Source organism: Vipera ursinii (assembly GCF_947247035.1).
Source record: "Vipera ursinii genome assembly, chromosome: 3".
Lineage (NCBI taxonomy): Eukaryota > Metazoa > Chordata > Lepidosauria > Squamata > Viperidae > Vipera > Vipera ursinii.
This window is the reverse complement of record NC_139516.1, coordinates 122224973-122247552: the sequence shown is the minus strand read 5'-3', so window position 1 is coordinate 122247552 and position 22580 is coordinate 122224973. Positions and strand designations below refer to the sequence as shown.

At 42.0% G+C, this 22580-nt stretch overlaps 1 protein-coding gene across 2 annotated transcripts in view; it reads right to left on the bottom strand.

Annotated features, from left to right (window-relative positions):
• Nucleotides 1-22580, bottom strand: part of KIZ (kizuna centrosomal protein) — a 67988-nt gene that overhangs the window by 32627 nt on the left and 12781 nt on the right. Inside the window, exons 3-8 of one of the 2 annotated variants that reach the window (XM_083360622.1) lie at nucleotides 18112-18274; nucleotides 15779-15868; nucleotides 10347-11208; nucleotides 9182-9425; nucleotides 4930-5064; nucleotides 2796-2960 (exon numbers count right to left, since the gene is read on the bottom strand). In XM_083360622.1, coding sequence (XP_083216748.1) covers nucleotides 2796-2960; nucleotides 4930-5064; nucleotides 9182-9425; nucleotides 10347-11208; nucleotides 15779-15868; nucleotides 18112-18274 — 1659 coding nt within the window. The remainder of the gene's footprint in view (nucleotides 1-2795; nucleotides 2961-4929; nucleotides 5065-9181; nucleotides 9426-10346; nucleotides 11209-15778; nucleotides 15869-18111; nucleotides 18275-22580) is intronic. The other variant, XM_083360623.1, reaches the window with a different exon arrangement.

Here is a 22580-nt window from a genome sequence, read left to right as displayed (position 1 = left end):
TGTGAGCACGAGGTATTGGACATAGATGATTCACAGCTGGATCTATTCAGGGATGCTAGGAGCAGGAGGCATTCCAGCAGAGTAGAACAGAGAAAGGCCATGAGGCAACTCGGTGAGAGGAGGAGAAGGCAATGAGAAGCCACGCTTTGGGACTGCTGATAAAACGGGAAGGTGTGGGAGGTGCTGGTTGCTGAAGGCAACCGTTTGAAGATCTTCTGCTAGAGTCCTGGTCTGTTATTCCTGTTTAACTCTTGTTTGAACTATTGGTTTAACTCTTGTTTGAACTTTTGATTTCTTTTTAAATAAATTTGGTTGGTTTTTTCCAGCCTGTTGACTAAAAAGAAGTTGTCCCTGACATTCAAACAGGGCCGGTCGTAGGCTGGAACAGAACAGTGGGATGGAGTGGGCAGCATGTCAGAATCGCCTGCCTTCCCCCCCCACATGCCTCTGCCGACTCCCACCGTGTGAGCCTCCCACAAGCCAGGCAGCTGCACAGTACAACTGGATCTACTGCCTCCCCCCCGTGCCTCTGCTAACCTGCTGTTGGTGCCAGCGCATGAGTGTCCCGCGAGCCAGGTGGCCAGAAAGCGCCTCCGGATCACCTGCCACTCCCCGCACCTCTGCTTGGGGAGATGGCCTGGTGGTCGTAGTGCTTGGACTTACCTGTGCTGCATGGGCTATTGCTGTTGTTGGACACTATTGGCCCCTGCTGGCTATGCCCACCCCTAGGCTTATTTTGGGGGTAGGGCTTATTTTAAAGGTAAAGTAAAGGTAAAGGTTCCCCCGCACATGCGTGCTAGTCGTTTCCAACTCTAGGGGCCGGTGCTCATCTCCATTTCAAAGCCGAAGAGCCAGCGCTTGTCCGAGGAAATCTCCGTGGTCATGTGGCTGGCATGACTAGACGCCAAAGGCACACAGAACACTGTTACCTTCCCACCGTAGTGGTCCCTATTTTTTCTACTTTTCTACTTGCATTTTTACACGCTTTCGAACTGCTAGGTTGGCAGAAGCTGGGACAAGTAACAGGCGCTCACTCTGTTACGCGGCACTCAGGATTCGACCCGCCAAACTGCCAACCTTCTGATCGACAAGCTCAGCATCCTAACCCACTGAGCCACCGCGTCCCTTTTAGGGCTTATTTTAGGAGCATGCTAAAAAATGAGGCTAGAGCTTATTTTCTGGTTGAGTCTTATTTTTGGGAAACACGGTTTTTATAGAAAAATGAAATTAGATTGATTAGGTCACAGGTCTGCAACCCGCGGCTCTGGAGCCGCATGCAGCTCTTTCAGCCTCCTGCGGCTCCCAGTCCTCTGCCATGTGCAGTCCAAAAGAAAAAGAAAAAAAGTGGGACTAAAAAAGTTCAACCAATCAATTCAAATATGCAGGGTAGGTGCATATCTCGCCTTGGCTCCACTCTTCAGCCAAACACTGTTCTGCGCATGCGCGCATGTACGCGCATGCGCACACATTTTTTGCGGCTCCCAGTTTTTCCTTTTGTGAGGGAACCGGTTCCGAGTGGCTCTTTCACTGTTTCAGGTTGCTGACCCCTGGATTAGGTCATTGAGATGTTTGTGCTTTTACTGTGGTTTTTTTGTTTTATTTTTTGCTTTGTTGTTATGGTGTAAACAATTTGCTTAAGAACCACAACCAGAATTGGCATGGTCCCATGATTTTTGACTTTATGACTACAGTAGAGTTCCTGGTCCCAGTTATGGTCATATCTGTACTTTCAAGTAAATTATCAACTAAAGCTTGAGCAGATAATCAAGCCATGAAAGTGCTTATAATTTTGAAATCTGAACACATAGTAAACCAATTAGGGCAGAATCTCAGAAATATTTATTATTCATCAAATGTACATGATTGTCCATCTCATAGAAAGCAACTCTTGGCAGCATACAACAATCCAAATTTCCTTCCCTCAGCTTCCACCCGTGGGCTGTGTTACCTCTTGTCATGCACACTGAACTTCTGCCATGTCTGTTTCTCACAATCTCTCACATGAGTCTATTTGAGGGGAACTATATGTGCAATAATGTATTTGAGGGAGTTTTATGTGTTAAGAGTAGTGAGCTAGTAATAGATTAGGTATATGTGTATGTGTGTTTACCTATGTACGTGCTGACAGATGCACTGGCAAAAGCCTAAGTTAACACTTTATGTGCCCAAACTGCAACCCAAAACCCATTTATGTATCATCGGGTGCCGGGTGGGCGTGGCCCTTTGGGTGGGTGTGGCCTATTGGGTGAGCATGGCTGCAGTGGTAACGGCAGACTAGGTGGGACTAAAAAGTTCAATCAATCAATTCCAACTTTGCGAGATCTTTTTTTCTCCCACAAGAAGTTGAAATTGATTGATTGATCCTTTTTTTTTTGCACATGGCAGTGGAGGCCTAAAGCGAAAAGGTTTTATAAAACCCAGCTGAAGGCCTAGGACTGGGGCGATGGCGCGCGTGCCCACAGAGTGGCTGTGTATGCCACCTGTGGCATGCGTGCCATAGGTTCGCCACCACGGAGCTAGAATTTTCTTTTTCCTATTCATCTCTTTCCTTTCAAAGCTCCTATTCTATACATTCTTACCCAGGAATAAGTCTCAATGAACTCAGTGAGACTTACATCAAAGCAAACATGTACAGGATTGTTCTATAAAGCATATTTAATTTCTATATTTCTATATTTTGAATAGTTAAACTATAACCTGATGCATGCAACTCTCTTGAAGTGCTTTGATTTTGTTATCATATACAGCACGTGATTTAGACAAATGATGACTCTGTGAACATTTAGTGATCATACCTGCTTTGTTCTTCATTCAGTCCTTCCCTTTTGTCATTAAGCATTTTATCTTGTAAAAGGCATCCATTCATTGTATTTTGCAATAATTTCTGAAGTTGATACAGGACCAGTGCTTCACATGCATCAAAGTTTTCTTGTGCCAAATTGCCACCTTTATTACAGAGGCTATAAACAAAACAGGTACTTAAAAAGAGGTAGTTAATTATATTCTATTTTTATCAATCAAATTTAAAACACTATTAATATATTGATCAAATATTGATAGGTCAAGGTGTATGCATGCACCAACTTCTTCACCTGTACCACCCTAACAACCAAAGAAACTTCTTTGATTCCACATCTGATAACTGATATTTTACCCAGCTGAAATAATAGAAATAACTGTGATACACAGTTGGGTAAAATGAAAGTCTTAGTGGAAGAATATGATAGACCAGGGGTGTCAAACTGCCGGCCCATAGGTCAGACACGTCACGACAAAACCACACCCACCCCATTGCCGGCAATGGGGAAAAGTTCCAATATGTTGTGTGCTGTCATGTGATGTTGTGAGTTTGATATGTCTGTGATAGACCATTTACGGTAGGACCTTTTTTGTAGTCAGCATTTCTGTTTTAAGATCTGTGCAAAGTTAGACTGTGAGCCTGCAATGCCAACACTGTCAAGTGTGAAGAATATATAATAATTCTTTCAACAATTCCTAGGAGGAATGAGGGAAAAAAGAGTCCTGGACTAGAGTGTGGTCAATGCAAACACTCTGGGTCTGATTTGCAATCTACCAAAATAAATCAGAATAATGAAAACGTAATTGCATTGCCAAATACCGTATTTTTCGGACCATAAGACACACTTATTTTTCCCAAAAGTGGGGGGGAAAACGAGGGTGCGTCTTATGGTCCGAAGGTGATCCGTATGGCCAGCCCCAACCTCTGCAAGTGGAAAGCAAGGGAGATTGCCAGGAGCACGAATCAGCACGTGCTGAGAAATGCCGATTGCCAGGAATGCGAATTGGCTGATCTCGCGCTGCTGCAATCTGCCTTGTTTCAGCCTGCTTTCTCTTGTAGCAAGGGAAGCTGAAACCGAGCGAGGGAGTTTGCAGGAGCGCGAGATCAGCCGATTCGCATTTCTGGCAATCTCCCTCACTCCGTTTCAGCTTGCTTTCTCTTGTAGCAAGGGAAGCTGAAACCGAGCGAGGGAGAGTGCAGGAGCGTGAGATCGGCATTTCTCAGCACGTGCTGAGTTTGCAGGAGCGCGAGATTGGCCGATTCGCATTTCTGGCAATCTCCCTCACTCCGTTTCAGCTTGCTTTCTGCAAGAGAAAGCCGGGCTGCAGGGCCACCTCCGCGGGTACTGCTCTAATGCAGAGAGGGAAGGACAAAGAGGGAGGGAAGGAAGGAAGGAAGGAAGGAAGGAAGGAAGGAAGGAAGGAAGGAAGGGAGGGAGGGAGGGAGGGAGGGACAATGGGAGAGGGAGGGAGAGAAAGAGAGAGAAAGAGAGAGAAGGAGATTTTTTTTTCTTGTTTTCCTGCTCTAAAAACTGGGTGCGTCTTATGGTTCGGTGCGTCTTATGGTCCGAAAAATACGGTATAAGGTCCTTTCCATATAACAATTTTTAAAAAGTATATTAATGAGGAATCAATGACTTTAAAACAATCAAATTGTTCCTGCAATGTTATTATAGACTTTAGCCACAGATTATTAAAGTAAGAATGACCATTCCAAAAAACAGATTATTTACCTTAAACAGAAGGCAAAGTTACTAAATGTTATAGTGAATTCCCAAATTTGGGAGGGAAGTGAAAGGTGCTACACCAGTCTGTGCTTTCCTATCTTCCTCCAGTTTAACAAAATAATATTGTTCTTTCTCCAAAATCAATGATATTTATAAATGCTGAAAAGCCTCTTTTGAGATATCTAATCATTTGAACTTCATTTCATATGAACCCTGAAATATAATATGCATGCCTCGTTGTTAAAACATCTTTACATTATTCTCCTAAACAGACCAATTTGAAATGAGAACAATCCAGGATTTTTGTGGTGGAGGAGTAATCCAAAATAAATTCAAAGCCACAATCAGAATAGTTGTATAGGTAGCATGCTAACATTTCACATTAAATGAAAATAGCCTTGACCTTATAAGCTTCTCTAGTTCTGCTGTATTAGCAGTTTCTCTCTGGTATAATGCCGGGCATTCAGAAGGTACTTTGGCCACCAGTTCTTCTATGAAAGTTAAGACATGACAAAATCCTTCAAATGATAGACATTCTCTGCAGAAATAAGAAAAAATGCATTTCATGCAGTAGCAAGAACATATTGTTTAACAATCTACTAAAATATTGATATTAAAATAGGGCATAGTAATATAAATGGGGAAGTAGAAGCACTTTTGCTGTATTTCGTTGTATATATGCCTTCTCTGGATTATACCAAGAAGCACTGAGCTATATCACCTGAAAATACTTTTGTTCGTCCCTGTTTTGTGACATTTAGATAGGGACACAACAGTGTGATAAATGTTGTATGAGGCAACATTATCATATTGTGTAGGGTTTATCTTCACGAGTAGCAATCAACAAAACAGAGATAAAAAATTTGCAATGTGAAGCCAGCATCGTATATATTGGGAATCCCTAAATGTCAAAGGGGGAAAAAAAGAATGAAACATACAAACCTGTAGCAACCATAGCTCAAGTTTTTATGTCAGGATTATATATCATAAGTTTGCAGAATTCATGTAACTAGTAAAATACTGTCCTGGTTTGGTGTATAAAAAGTGAGTCTGTTCTGCTAGACTATTGTAGCACAAGTAATTTATCTGATAATGTTTATTTCTATGTATAACATGATTAGCAAAGAAACTTAATACATTTTAGGGCCACATTTGGCCAATAGTGCAATGACATTGCAAACTTTGTTTGAAGCAGCTCAGCATTTGGCTATTTTTAATTTAAAACAACCAAAACGTATGATAACTATGTGAACGTAAAAAGCTAATGGATCCCTACAGGTGGAAAACATAACTGCGATTTATGGGGAATTATAATAATGGGATGCCTCTATAATGATGCAAATTAAGATTTAAGCATTTTAACAATGGAGTATTGCTAATCCTTTTATAGAGGTGTAAATAGCTATTCAGATTTTTATTTCAGACTGCCAGCTTTGTTCAAGCAGAACTCTATAAAGCAAACACCCAGCTGGCCTATAAACTATAGTACAAAAACTATATTCAGAGATCCTACCAAGCTTCTAAAATATTTACAACTTTAATGCATAGTGTGTGCACGATTCACATAGCGCTGTAAAATATTTAAGTTACTGAAAATGATTGCAGTGCATTCCCATAACAGTAAGGGTGAACAACTGAAAAATGGAAGGTGGTGTGGGAGTGAAGTTTTGAGTTTTAAACCAATACACACTGAACCAGTAAGAACACACAGGCAGTTCAACGGGGCTTTTCATTGCACTAAAGTCTTACAAAATCTCTATTTCAGCTAGGTCATTCCCTATTGTGCTCCTCCCTCTGGGTGGTCTTTCCAGGGTGCCACTTGAAGGGAATACATTAATAAAAAGAAGGGGAAGGAAAGGACACATAAATAAAGAAAAGCAAAATGGATGACATGATGCAGCAGGCTATGGATCAGGGGTCAGCAAAGAAGGGGTCTTTCTCTTTACAGGTTGCTTCCTGGAAACAGTCTGATTAAGCTGACAGCTTGAATTATGTGTTACATTTTGTAATGCACAATCCATCTGTGCTAAGTCCTCTTGAATGCAGCTGAAGCAACACAAGCAAAAGGTCTCTGCCTTGTTCCTTCTTAAACCTAAGCTCGAAATACTCATTATTTTCCTAAGTGCAAAGTCGAAGTGTCTGGACTTGCTAAAGCTCTAAATGAAGCACAGGTTAGTGATGGGAACTGACAAAGCGAAAAACAAGATGCTCCCTCCGTTTGACAATACTGACACATCAAACGTTTTGAAAGATCATGCACTATTTAATAGATAGTTCATTGATTTATTTCCCATGGTAGAAGTAGCAATATTAATAGGCCGATGGCAACATGGTAGCATGATACTAATAAGTTATCATAAGATGTCATTATGAGGCTTGTTGCTGGTTCCACTCTTAAATTTTAAAATAAAGATGTGGCGGTAGGATAGGATTCACAGAGATCAATAGAGGAATCTATGAAAGCCAGCAGCAGAACTTTAAAAACACATGTGGCAGAAGCCCAGTGAACAAGCAGAGAGACAAGATTCAGAGAGATTCAATTTAGAGAGATTTAATTATAATTCAGTATATTGTTAATGCTGCTTTAGGGACTTCTAGTTCAATACCTATTTTCAATCTTAAATAGTACTGACTGGGGTGGGGTGGGGGAATGCATATTTAAAATATATAAAATTATAACAACTTACTTAAAAAGTGTTACTGTCACTTGCACCATTTTGATTAACGCAGAAAAAAAATTATAATAAAGGCTACACAGGTAGTTCTCGACTTATGATCACAATTGGGATCAGAATTTTCAGTGCTAAGCAAGGCGGTTGTTTGGTTAGTTGCACTCAATTTTAGCCATGGCTGTTAAGAAAATCACTGTAGTTGTCAAGCAAATTGTGTGTTTTTCAAGCAAATCTGACTTCTTCCATTGGCTCTGCTTGTCAAAGGCTGGCTAGGAAGGTCACAAATGGTGATCACATGATCCCAGGATCATGCAACCATTGTAAATACTTGTTGGTTGCCAAATGCCTGAATTTTGGTGGTTGTAAATGTGAGGACGGGTCACTAAGTCCCATTTCTTTAATGCCGTTGTAACTTCAAACAGTTGCCAAACAAATAGTTGTAAGTCGAGGACTACTTGTATATAATAAAAGCTACATGTATAAAATGTTATTTTTATTTCTAAATGATATCTAGCCAAATGTAAAATATGTAATTGAACTATGTTCTTAACATCACGAAAGTTAATCAATTCTTTAATTACACTCAACCTTAATTCATAAATATTTATTTATTCCATTTACATCTTGCTGCAATCCAAAGTGACTCTTGGCATGTCTGTTGCAGTGATTCAGTTATAATTAAAGAGATTTAAGGAAGACGACATCCTGTATACTATTAATATTTTCAGCTCCCTCATAACAAATCTGAAATTGCTTGTCAACACATTATCTTGCAAAGACAATTTAAAAGGGTCAGAAAAGAAGAAAAATAAATATAACCAGCAAGTAATTATAAAGTATAAAAATATACAAGAGCCACAGATATAGGTGTCATATCAGCTCTAAATATATTTAACTGCTAAGATTTAATGTAAGCTGATGTTAGGACATAACAATGTATTGTTTTAAGATACTGGTTCTAGAAAAATTTGTAAACACTTAGAAGAAAGACAGATAATCTATTATACAGGGGAGTTAGTGTACAGGTATTTAAAAATACCTAATAAAACAAAGAGAAAAATCTGGCTATTCACATAAAGATTCAGAATCTTTATAGAGAGAAAAGCACTACCTCAAACCAACCCTAACTGGAGGACTATCTGAGTAGTTGTGTTAAGCTGAATTTAGGAAAACAAAACAATTTTAATCTTGGTATCTTTTTTGCCGTAACTAATTCTGGTATCTCTTTGCTACTTTTAACAGCTTTCTATATAGTGCAGAGGAAAAAGAAGATCGGTTGTTCATAGATAGTACCATATCTGCTAAAAGTGAAAATCTTAACATAGGATTTGCTACACTGGATGACACCTTGTATTAAATAGGCAGGTAATTACACTGATCAGTAGGAAGGATAAAATCCATACCAATTGAAAGGCATATACAGTATCATCTCTTATACAAAATAGATTATCTATGCTGTGCAATCATCTAGAGAGGACATGCCAACAATACTGGCTGCGGTGTGAAGTAAGGAAAACAGCAGCCAGAAGACGGACCGTCTTAGAGACTGCCCCTACATTATGGAATGTACTCCCAGAGGTACACTGTCCTAGTCGATCATTGTTGACTTCTAAGAAAATGCCAACAGTTTCTTTAACATTTATTTCTTTAAATAAGTATTTACCAACTAATACCTAGATCATGGGTGTCAAACTCGCCGCATCATGTGACATGTCACGACTTTTTTCGCATTGCCGGAGCTGGGGTGGGCGTGGCCTCCGCATGAGGCAACCAGCCTGCAGACCGGCAGTTTGATACCCCTGACCTAGATGTTGGATCATCTCAATGTTAGTCTTATACTATTATTATTATGTTTAATATATTTTAGTTTTTAATTGTTTTAGGCACCTTTTATTATTACTGTACACTACCCAAAATTGCAGAATGTGCAGATATAAGAATAAACAAAACAAATACAAATGAACATTACTGGTTTAGTTTTACCTTAGCTCGAGGCCAGAACATGAGTGTTTAGTTGAAAAAACTATTTGAGAATATTCTTCATTATTACATATTGTATTGTCAAGTTTGCAATCTGCACTGTTTAGATTTTGTTGTAGTTTCAAAGAAGTTGATTCCTCCTCCTCCTCTTCCTCACTCAATGAAACAGTAAGATCTGTGCTGCTACTTAAACTTTTATCTTCCTCCTGCAGTATATTTTTGTCCAATTGTATGGTGCTCCCCAAAACTGTAACAAAAACATTTTTTGAACTATTAAATCTAAATATTTATTTATAAACAATTACAATAATGTCCTGACCTGTCTAGAACATTATTATAGGGCAGAAAACCTGTGTTTCCAAAAAACAACAACAACTAATCTGGCTAAAGAAAGGCATACTGGATGGTTTGTAAAACCACCCACCATGATAAATTTAGGACAAACCATCTCACAATATACCTATTGGAGGAATATTTTAGAAAACAATACCACCTTTTAAAATTCTATTTAGAAATTAACACAATGCCTGGAAAGAATAACAAAAGAATTAGAGTATTTTCTTGCAGCTTAATGAGATTAATTTCTACCCTCCATTTTAAATTATATACATTCTGAATTGTCCTAAAGGGAACCTAAAGATGAAATTGCAATTCTTCAATCAGCAGAACTACAGCTGTTTCATTAACATTTCATTAGACAAAAAATTCTTAATTTTAAAAAAAATTAACAAAAATCTAACTTCAAATCTTGTCATAAACAAGACTGATTTCTATGCCAAACAAAATACATACCTAATATCAGAGGTATGGAACCGTTAGATATTTAGAAAGACCAAGTGACTATGTATTGAATATATACTTTTACAAAGTCTTTGATTATGCTCTCTTACACCTTTATACTCCTTTAAATAATAAAGAAAACATGAGAAACATCTCTGTAGCTGAGGTCTCAGAAAACAATTCCAAATAAAGCAAGGTTACAAATAAACCAAATATAATGTAAACAGTCTAGTAGTTCCTAACTGCATTCCTATTATCTTTTGCTATTCAAAAAGTACATTTTTAAAAATTTTTAGATTTTACAGTTATGGGACATCATCAAAACTACAGCTGAAAGATGGCTTTCTTCCTTTTCTTTATAAGCCCTGAAGGTATATCATCTTTATACCTGGGAGTTTTTCTTCTGAGCACTCATTGGCAGAAACAAGTAAGTCAGGATCACCCATCGATGAGATTGGCTCTTTAGTTCCTTGTTCACTTTGTAAAGAATGTTCACGGGTCAATGATTTGCAGGAGCTGTAACTTTTCAGATTGGTGGATCTGTTCTCAAAACTTAATTTTCTGTGTAGCAGAGATTTAGGTTCAGGGTGGGCACTGCTTTCCACAAAATTATTGCTGTCATTATTTGCTATACTTTCTCCTGTTAAACGAGTTCTTTCATTCTCATATGATACACTGGATGTGACTGGCATTTCTTCGGCTGAGATTGGCTCTTTAGTTCCTTGTTCACTTTGTAAAGAATGTTCACGGGTCAATGATTTGCAGAAGCTGTAACTTTTCAGACTGGTGGATCTGTTCTCAAAACTTAATTTTTTGTGTAGCAGAGATTTAGGTTCAGGGTGGGCACTGCTTTCCACAAAATTATTGCTGTCATTATTTGCTATACTTTCTCCTGTTAAACGAGTTCTTTCATTCTCATATGATACACTGGATGTGACTGGCATTTCTTCGGCTTTCAGCAGAGATGTCTTCCCATCTATTTTGTCAGACTTATTTGAGCATTGTAGATCACTATTAGTTTGAACTACACAGCTGTCTGTCATATAGCAGCTCTGTGATGGTTGTCTATAGGAATATGGGTCAGAAATTGAAAAGCTCTTTGTGAGTTCCGACTTCTGCGGTGCACCGAAATCTTCAACGCTTGAGACAGCTGACATTTGGCGACCCATAAAGATAGTTGCTGTATGATATAGTCCTCTTGACATGGGTGTCCCGGCATTAATTCCTGACTGCCTTGCTTCTGGAATCATCTGAAAAACAGTTCGGAAATCAAGAAAGTGTTTTCTATTTTTTTTCCATTATTAGTATAGTAGATTGGAATTGTTTGAAAAATACTCCTTTAAAAAAAGATTAATAATAATGCATTAAACCTCTGTGCCATCAGATTCTCAATGACTGAGTGGCTTACAAAAAATTACAATAAAGAATAAAAAATAAAGAAAAAAATGGAAAGGGCAAATGAAGTAAGGGCTCTCCACTCCATTGAACAAACGGTATATAGCAATGCAACATGCATTGTCAGGTTAAGTTTCAGATGTGCTCTGAAGGGGTTAGCAACACAGCTAGCAATAGGTCAGCACACATTCATTGTCTGACAAAGCACTACCTGGAAGAAATTTATGCTATGGGTGTGCAAATTATTCCAAGTAGAAAAAGTTTTCAAGTTCAGTAGTTACAAGAAAACCTGGTTATTTTGAAAATTATTATTTCAGTTTGCAAGTTCTCTGATTGTTCTGTTATTTGGGGGTTTAGCCAACAACAGTACATCTACAGTAGTTAAATTAGATTACAAATGAGAAGGAATGCCACCATGCTAGGGGAAAACAGTAATGGAAACATGTCTGAAGGCCAGTTTGGATTTGGCTTTACTACTACAGAGGGAGGACCAGGATATAGCAACCAACCAATACACACTGACTAATCTGCTCTATTACTGAGATTCGCTGAATGCTTCAAGCACCTCCCCACATAGCAATATTTTTCCAATGTTAACTTTGTTTAGATTTAAGGCAGCATAAGGCTTCATTAGTTAGAGAAACAAAAAAGACTGCCTTTTCCCACCCTGGGTTTTCAGTTCAACAAATCATAGAACTAGGTGTTAGAAGTCCTTAGTCTGAAACCTTGTCAGATACAGGAATCCAGGATTCACCCTTTAAAGTTAAAACACCTTTTGCCCTTTCCCTGAATATGAAAAAATGCTTGCTTTAATTAGGGGAAATTAATTCTCTCCAATGAGGTGTGTGTGTACTAGGTTGATAGCACAACAATACTTGCTGGGCTGTACATATATGTATGCACATACATTATTAGAGTGCTTTCATTTTAAATCAAGCTTTACTTTTGGAGTTTAATCCTCTCTTCCCAGCCTCATGATCTAGAACAGCGTTTCCCAACCTTAGGAACTTGAAGATGCGTGGACTTCAACTCCCAGAATTCCCCAGCCAGCTATGCTGGCTGGGGAATTCTGGGAGTTGAAGTCCACGCATCTTCAAGTTCCTAAGTTTGGGAAACGCTGATCTAGAAAAGCAGAGGGAAAACTGAGAGGGACAGAGAGAGAAGGCATAGGCTTATTGATCAAGAGAGGTGGAAGCATCATTCAAGTCTCTTTGCCACCGCTGCAGTACACAAATTCTCCCGCTGACTAGTAGTAGGGTATCTTAAGCAGAACAAGATACTGCCTTAGTGGGTGAACCAACATTGGTATGCAAACCCAATACTTCAAAGGCATGCTATTGCACAGCTGATGACTTTATATAAATTTCGACACCTCTAAATGGATACTTTCTTCCGCTACAAAATGGTTATATCTTCAGCAAGCAGGTTGGGCCCTTTTCATAGAAAATGCTGGAAACACCGTAAGCAACAGGACCCCAATAAGCATGCACTGCATTCCAGACACATGGCTTACTTGAAGATGGCTTCGTGCCTTTTACCTCTTTTCACCTTGCACTGGTGCAGTAGCCACCCACAAGAAGGTACTGGCTCAGAATGAGGAACTTTAGTTACTTGCATGAGGGGAGTATGACTATGATGCATTGCAATGAGAAGTAGCCATCAGTGTGGCGAAACCACATGGTTTTAAGATCATAAACAATGGAAACAATCATCCACAGCTTATCAGCATTAGCTGTACTGCCTCCAAACCGCAAATATGTGGGATGGTCTTGGCAGGATGGAAACCAACATAAACATTACCCCTTTGGCCCACGACTGTTGTCACCTTTCATGTGGCTATACAAATGCTACTTTACCACCTCATTCCCCCAAGGGACCATCGTACATTGGAACTCTTATCTAATGTTGGCGCTGCTTGAGCACATCCAACCAACCAGATGCATTAGACAAGTCTTCAGAAACTCCATACAGGTAATTCTTGATATACGACCTTAATGGAGCCTGCCTATTACAGTTGTAAGTCATGACAATCAGTTCCAGTTTTACAATCTTTTTGTCACACTTGTTAAGCGAATACCACAATTGTTTAGCAAACCCTTTATTTACTTTGGGGCACTTTTTTGCCAAAAAATTGGAACTAATTGCTGTTCTAAGGAGAAATGTCACAAATTTCAGTCACATGATCATAGGATGCTGTAAATGGCTGTAAAAAACAGGCTGGTTGCCAAGTGCCTGAAATGCCTGTGGTTGCCAAGTGCCTGCGGTCACGTAACCATGGGAGAGGAGGGGATGGTAGAGCCATCAGAACTTTGAAACTGGATTGTAAGTACCTTTGGGTGGGAGGAATCCATTGTAACTTCAATGATCGTTAAGTGACCGATTTAAGTTTGAGGCTACCTGTGTGTAGCCAATAACAGACCTTTCAAATTGCTTGGACAGTCTTGTTGACTTCAAGTTTAGTGTCTTGCTTATGGTGAGCTTCAGGTGGATTTAAAATAAAAACACATCAGCACTTGTTTGATTGATTTGTTAAACTTTGAGATACATATATATATATATAGTTTTGTGCATGATTTTGCATTCTATTAATGTTGAGTTCTGATTGCATTTAAAAATAAAAAATCATTTCAACACACATGATAGGGCTATGCTGAATTTACTGAATGATCTGTAGAGTTCTAATATGTGAACAGCTTTGCCTAAAGTTGCTTGAATCTCAACAGTGTCTAGAACACAAGCTGAGGAGGAAGAATGATCAAATTCTTCTATGCTTACAGAAGTGTTTTTGTTTCTGTATGCTGTCGTTTGGATCCTAGCCAGCATTTGTAAAAGCTATCACCCTCATACAGAGGATTAATAAATTTAAAATGAACAGTGACAGATCACAAACAATTGACAGTATAATACTATAATAATCTTAAAGTACTCTATGGCTTTTGGATATTTAATGTAAAATATTTAAAATTAAAAAAAAACAGATAAATATTTCATGTGTCATTATATAAAAATGGACACGTGGAAAATTAGTATTTTAGAATTCTATCCATATTGTTTTATAAATATATGAATGAAATGAATGTTTATATTATCTAGGTCTACTTATCTAGGTCAAGGTTGGTGAAGCTCTTTGCTCTGTATATAAGGAAGAATGGTCTAAATTCAAGGTTTCAACACTTTTTTAATCTACAACCAGGAAAAAAGAAATCTATAACCTCAGATTAGCAACTGCTAATGCAATGAAGAAAACCTTCCTGCCACTATTAAACACATCTCCCCCCCTACACACACATACACACACATGAAATAGTGTTGCCTCTGTTTCTTTCCTGATAAGAGTCTTAAATACCAAACAGTTAAATGCATAATAACATTTACTGGCAGCAAGACAGCCTGCTTAGCTGATACATAAAGCAGGTAAAAGGAGGAAAAGTTAATTTCTTGGCTGAATGATTCCATCGGTAGCTATAGGGCAAACTAGAAAGTCTTTCAGTAAAGTAGCAGTTGATTCTTCTATCAATCTGCAGCACACATACTCTTCCAAGGAATGCATTAAATATGAAAATCATATCCTGTTATCATCTGTTTCCAGCTTTCAGCCCAGTAAGCTTTCCTTAATGAATGTTGTAGCCTAAGGGACAAGCATGCTGTTGGCTTTTCTGAATAATGGAGTGATGCTACCCATTTTGGCTTATTACAATATCGACTAGCTGAGGGGGTTTCACATATAGTCACAAGTGACTACTCTTGCCAGCATGCTCCAAGTTATTACAAGATGTTTTTAGTCATTTCATCTAAAAGAGCTTTCCTGCTTTTAGGGAAGAAAAACAGTTCTGGTCTTGAACTGTATCATTTATATGGAGATAGGAGGGGGGATTAGAAGGCTGCATTACCACAGATATATAGCGGAATATATTTGAGTATTACTTGTCGGCTTTGTCCATGGTTTAGTTGTGCAATCTTTGCTTTTTAGAGGAAAAAGAAAGGTCAAAATGTATGAAATTATAAATTCAACGTATTTCAATTAAAATTTATAAGCCTTTGCCACACTATTTTGAGACTAGAACTTATGAATGCTAGATGAATAGAATACTGTAAAGTGAGGGTTTCAATTGCTATTTATTAATTTCACAATGAAAGCTTTTGCTTCTTACCTAAAATCATACTGTTTATATAGCATGTGAGAACAGCAACACAAGCTTTACATACATTTTTTAAAAAATGCAAAAACCTCCTAAATTAAGAGATTGTGTCTACAATCCAGTTTAGTACCTTCTATTCCACTGATTCAAAAAGAAATATGCCTGAATTTTCCCATTAAAATAATTGGAAAATAAAGAACAAGGAAAAATAAGGAATACAAACTAAAAAGAGAGAAAATATAAAATAAGGAAAATTGTCTTACATGCCTTAAGAATTTTCACATACCTGATGTTTAGTAGCATCTCTCATCTCATGTTTTAACGTATCTTTTCTCTCAACTAACAGCCTATTTTTAATTTCTTTTTCATACTGTGCCTAGTATAAGGAGAGATTATAAATAATCATTAAGCATTCAGGTTGTGATGTATCCAAAGCTAAACAGATGTGTCAATGATTCCAGTGGAAACCAATTAAGCATATGTTTTATCTCTTCCTTTAAATTAAGTATTTTATATGATTGGATTGTTTTGATGTAGTAATATGTAGTATACAGTATAAAAAATTAACATGTTTAAAAGCATTCTGAATAACATTCTCATTTAAATATTCTATACATATTAATTTTAATCTTATTGAATACTGCATTTACCTCAAAATGTAAGAAGATGCTATAAATATGAGATGATTAACCAGAAAAAAGTTGCCATTACTATATTCTCATGAATTTAAGACAACTCTCCAATTTTAAAGTTAATTTATTCAGAAATAACTATGCTTACATTCAGATAAATACAGTACATAAAATGGTTCCAAAGCTAAAATAATGGTTATGTAAAAGCTTCCATTTTATTTAAAATCAACTATATTCAAGTTTTTCATTAGTTCTTTATATCTTCTAAATAAAGAACCATAGCCAAACTGTATATTTTTACACTTTTACATCAGAATTATCTAAAACTACACAAAAAGTTTTAGAAATTTGTTAATTGCTTCTCCAGATTTTGAAACAAAATTCTGTGTTTTAGTTTAGTTTAGTTTAGTTTTATTTAATTTATATACCGCCCTTCTCCTTGGTGGGGACTCAGGGCGGTTCACAGGGCATATATAAAAAAGACAATACAAAAATTAAAAAAAAGATTAAACCCATGCCCAGTTAAAACAGTGAACAAATCTAAAACAACTATTAAAACCCATCCCCGTCAGGCCAGACCAGCTATTTCAAATAGGTGGGTCTTCAGGTCACGACGGAAAGTTCGGAGGTCTGGTGCCATCCGGAGCTCCACCGGCAGTAGGTTCCATAATGCCGGAGCGCCCACAGAGAAGGCCCTCCCCCTGGGGGCCACCAGTCGGCATTCCCTGACTGGCGGCACCCTGAGGAGGCCCTCTCTGTGGGAACGCACAGGGCGGAGGGGAGTTGACGCCGGCAGCAGGTGGTCCCTGAGGTATCCCGGACCCATGCCATGTAAGGACTTAAAGATCATTACCAAAACCTTGAACCTCACCCGAAAGACAACTGGCAACCAATGCAGCTCGCGGAGCAAAGGTGTAACATGGGAGTACCGGGAAACTCCCAAGACAACTCTCGCGGCTGCATTCTGTACCAGTTGGAGCCTCCGAGTGGTCTTCAAGGGAAGCCCCATGTAGAGAGCATTACAGTAGTCAAGGCGAGAGGTCACGAGCGCATGAGTGACCGTACACAGGGCATCCCGGTTCAGATAGGGCCGCAACTGGCGCACCAGGCGAACCTGGGCGAAAGCCCCCCTAGTCACGGCCACTATATGATCTTCCAGGGTAAGCCGTGAATCTAGGAGGACTCCCAAGTTGCGAGCCCTATCCACGGGGGGTAAGAGCTCACCCCCCATAGAAAGAGATGGAACATTTTGAATGTCCCGGGATGCCGGAATGTACAGCCACTCAGTCTTGTCAGGGTTGAGTTGAAGTCTGTTCCTCCCCATCCAGACCCGAACCGCCTCCAGGCAACGGGACATCACAGCGAGGGCATCACTGGGGTGGTTTGGGGCCGAAAAGAAAAGTTGGGTATCATCGGCATACTGATGATACCCAACTCCAAAACCACGAATGATCTCATACTACTTTTAGGTAGTATGTCCATAATAGACTTTTCTTAGGTTCAAAGTTCATAAGAACTACAAATTAAAATGTGTATATTTGGCAAAATGCAACAAAATGATGATACAGTATATTCAGCATAAGACCTTCTAAATCTAAAACATAATGAGCATTTGAGAATGATTTAATAGCTATTAAAAATCACATGCTGCAAGTGGGGTAGCACAGACTCACAAGAATTTGAAATAAAATGAAATGAAATGTCTAGAAGTATTTTCACTATATTCTTCTAGGTCCTGTTTCACTGATATCACAATCAAATTGCATATTTAACAATTAAAGTTCAGGTACATAAATAATGTTGCAAGAGATATTCAAGACCCTTAAGCTCTCCAGCCCTACCTCATTTCCAAAGCTTTTAAGAAGAGGAAAACAGAACTCTATTGCTATCCTCACCTATCAACTTATGTCACATAAGATTTCCTGAATAGGCAAAACAGACTCCTTCAAAGTTATTGTTAATTTATTACAGCTAGAACACATCATACCTTTAGCTTTTGAAGGGACTCTGATCTTGAAGCAAACTTCCTAATGTGAGCTTCAATATCATCAAATTCTTTTAATAAATCTTGGTTTCGGAGCAGAGATTTCTTCTGACGTTCACATATATCATTTAAATATTTTTTTAGATTTGCATATTTCAATTTAGTTCTACACAGGGAGAAACAAAAAGTCAGCCACAAGCTGTAACAGCTGATTTTTTGCAGAGAGAAACATTTCTTAAATATACGCAGGATTGTCAGAAGAATACAGTATTTAAAGTTAATGGTAGACAGAACTATAAAAACTAATTAGAATCAATGTTTGAGGTTATTCCTTTTTCACTTTAAATATGAAAATTTACTTCTTCAAGACAATAGTTTAAAATTTCTCCAACAAAGTATAATCCGATTACAATCTGAGTGTACATGCAGCCCAAGATCATCTCCCCTTTCTTGCTTCCATAAGTTCAAGGAAAAAAACACCACTGCAAACAGAGGTAAGTCTAAATTAAGCACGTCTGTGGTAGTCAAACTATACATGCACTGAGGAAGATGGGACTAGCCGGGCTCCTAAAATAGGACTTGGAGATGATAAGAATTAAATACACCTTCTTCCTTTGATTCTTTCAACCCAAAGTTTCTGCAAAACATACTGGTTAGCATCCACCTGCTATCTTTAAAAAGAGTAATTATTAAATCCTTCACACAAGGTGTTTTGGATTACTTAAGAGCACATGCTAAACATTTTTAAAGACCTGCATTTCCCCCCCCCCCAAGCTCACAAAACTGCTTCAGAAACTGCTTCTGACCGACTCTGCATAGTGACATGTGAGCCTGTGAAAAAGACATGGTAGCTTTAACCATTCGAAAAGAGATGTTTTGTACCTGCTACCCACACATTTCAAGGAGTCTCTTTCAAAAAATTTGCACGGGTGTCACTCTGAACCACCGCAGTATTCTGGAGCTATTTGGTTCTATGCCTGGAGATGGGCATATCATATGTCATGCTTCCTTAGGGCAAGTTGTAATTCATCACGGCAAAGAACACCTTACTTATTAAATAGTCATTAAAATATATGCATGCCACAAGAAAGTTGTAACCTTAAGAAAAAGTAGGGAGCCAAGGGAAACATCCAATGTCTCTGGGTTAAGCTATGTTTGGACAAGGAAAATTAAGTTTCTATCCAGGATTGTAGCCATTGGAATCCTGTAAGTATCTGATTCTCAAATTAAGATTCTGCCTGCCTTCTAAAAAGTTTCAACAATACTGTAGTCTTTATTGTAAAGTAAGACTCCAGAAGTACCAGGAAAGTAGGCTGCTAGTATTCTAGGCAAGCGGTCAGCCCAATATATTTGCTATCTATTTCTGCTGGTCAACTTTATTCATTTTATTACCGTATATACTTGAGTATAAGCCGACTCGAGTATAAGCCGAGACCCCTAATTTTACCCCAAAAAACTGGAAAAAGTTATTGACTCGAGTATAAGCCGAGTATAAGTATAAGCTTGGCCCCTTCTTAGCAACATATCTATATTCTGTGCCACGAGGAGCTGCTCGTTGACTCCGCCGGCGGCTGTTTCTTGCCGCCTCTCAGCTGATGGAGCTGCGCAACCACCGGCAGCCGTCTCCAGCCTTCTCCCAGCCATCCCTGCCGGCACGTGTGCTCTGTGGCGTTCATGGCCCCCCCGTTCGCCCCCGACCGTGGGTGCAGCCGCGGGTCCGGCGTTCGCCCGCCGACCAGCTGATGGGCGCGGGCGTGGCCGGGCTGTCCCCAGAGCCAGGCGGGTTCCACCGGCGTTGGCCCGCCGAACAGCTGATGGGCGCGGGCGTGGCCGGGCTGTCTCCGGAGCCGGGCGGGTTCCACCGGCTGGGCTCCCCACGGCTGCCTCAGCAGTTGGCGCGGCCACGGGTCCGGCGTTTGCCCGCCAAACAGCTGATGGGCGTGGGCGTGGCCGGGCTGTGCCCAGAGCCGGGCGGGTTCCACCGGCGTTAAGCGTTCGCCCGCCGAACAGCTGACGGGCGCGGGCGTGGCCGGGCTGTCTCCGGAGCCGGGCGGGTTCCACCGGCGTTCAGCGTTCGCCCGCCGAACAGCTGACGGGCGCGGGCGTGGCCGGGCTGTCCCCAGAGCCGGGCGGGATCCACCGGCGTTGGGCATTCGCCCGCCGAACAGCTGACGGGCGTGGGCGTGGCCGGGCTGTCTCCGGAGCCGGGCGGGTTCCACCGGCGTTCAGCGTTCGCCCGCCGAACAGCTGACGGGCGCGGGCGTGGCCGGGCTGTCCCCAGAGCCGGGCGGGATCCACCGGCGTTGGGCATTCGCCCGCCGAACAGCTGACGGGCGCGGGCGTGGCCGGGCTGTCCCCAGAGCCGGGCGGGTTCCACCGGCGTTCGGCGTTTGCCCGCCGAATAGCTGATAGGTGCGGGCGTGGCCGGGCTGTCCCCAGAGCCGGGCGGGTTCCACCGGCTAGGCTTCCCACGGCTGCCTCAGTAGTTGGCGCGCCCGCGGGTCCGGCGTTCGCCCACCGAACAGCTGATGGGCGCGGGCGTGGCCGGGCTGTCCCCAGAGCCGGACGGGATCCACTGGCGTTGGGTGTTCGCCCGCCGAACAGCTGATGGGCGCGGGCGTGGCCGGGCTGTCCCCAGAGGTAAACTTCGTGACCCACCCAGACCATGCATAAAACAGAAATGAAAAGTCTTAAAAAAGTTTTGCGCGGTTAAATAAACAGCATTTGCATATTGTTTCTCCACGGAGCACCGACAAAATTCGCTCGAATTAAGGAACGTGGGGAGCTAAAGAATCGGGCTATAGGGAATGTCTGGCATGACGGGCAACCCTGGGAAACACGAGGACTGTAGTGCAGTGGCGTAGCGTGGGGGGTGCAGGGGGGGCCGGCCGCACCGGGCGCAACATCTGGGGGGGTGCGACCGGCGGGCTAGGGCAAGGCTGCTCGCGAGCGAGGGGTATCTATGCCTGCGCCGACACAGAAACACTTCTCTCTCCGGGTGGGGGAAGGCTCAGCGGCTCCCTGGGTCTATATACGCCTCTGTATGCGCACGCCGCCTCGCGCTCCCGCAAACGAGAAAGAACGGTAGGGGCGGCGTCTGCGAGCCTCGCCAGCGGCGGCGTTCCTCGGTGTGGGCGTGCCTCCGTCTTTGGGTGTGAGGCTTTCGGAGAGGCTGCCTTTGGCTCCTGGTACTTGCAGCCGGTGTAAAAGAACAAGTCTGTGAAAGCGGGCAAGAATTCATTTTGCACCGGGCGCAACATCTGGGGGGGCGCGACCGGCGGGCTAGGGCAAGGCTGCTCGCGAGCAAGGGGTATCTGTGCCTGCGCCGACACAGAAACGCTTCTCTCTCCGGGTGGGGGAAGGCTCGGCGGCTCCCTGGGTCTATATACGCCTCTGTATGTGCACGCCGCCTCGCACTCCCGCGAACGAGAAAGAAAGAACGGCAGTGGCGGCGTTCCTCGGTGTGGGCGTGCCTGCGTCTTTGGGTGTGATGCTTTCGGAGAGGCTGCCTTTGGCTCCTGGTACTTGCAGCCGGTGTAAAAGAAATTAATTCTCGCCCGCTTTCACAGACTTGTTCTTTTACACCGGCTGCAAGTACCAGGAGCCAAAGGCAGCCTCTCCGAAAGCCTCACACCCAAAGACGCAGGCACGCCCACACCGAGGAACGCTGCCACTGGCGAGGCTCGCAGACGCCGCCGCTGCCGTTCTTTCTTTCTCGTTTGCGGGAGCGCGAGGCGGCGTGCGCATACAGAGGCGTATATAGACCCAGGGAGCCGCTGAGCCTTCCCCCACCCAGAGAGAGAAGCGTTTCTGTGTTGGCGCAGGCACAGATACCCCTCGCTCGCGAGCAGCCTTGCCCTAGCCCACCGGTCGCGCCCCCCCCAGATATTGCGCCCGGTGCGGCCGGCCCCCCCCTGCACCCCCCACGCTACACCACTGCACTACAGTCCTCGTGTTTCCCAGGGTTGCCCGTCATGCCAGACATTCCCTATAGCCCGATTCTTTAGCTCCCCACGTTCCTTAATTCGAGCGAATTTTGTCGGTGCTCCGTGGAGAAACAGATATGCAAATGCTGTTTATTTAACCGCGCAAAACTTTTTTAAGACTTTTCATTTCTGTTTTATGCATGGGCTGGGTGGGTCATGAAGTTTACCTCTGGGGACAGCCCGGCCACGCCCGCGCCCATCAGCTGTTCGGCGGGCGAACGTCGGACCCGCGGCCGTGCCAACTGCTGATGCAGCCGTGGGGAGCCCAACCGGTGGAACCCGCCTGGCTCCAGAGACAGCCCGCCCACGCCCGCGCCTATCAGCTGTTCGGCGGGCGAACGTCGGACCCGCGGCTGTGCCAACTGCTGATGCAGCCGTGGGGAGCCCAGCCGGTGGAACCCGCCCGGCTCTGGGGACAGCCCGGCCACGCCCGCGCCCATCAGCTGTTCGGCGGGCGAACGTCGGACCCGCGGCCGTGCCAACTGC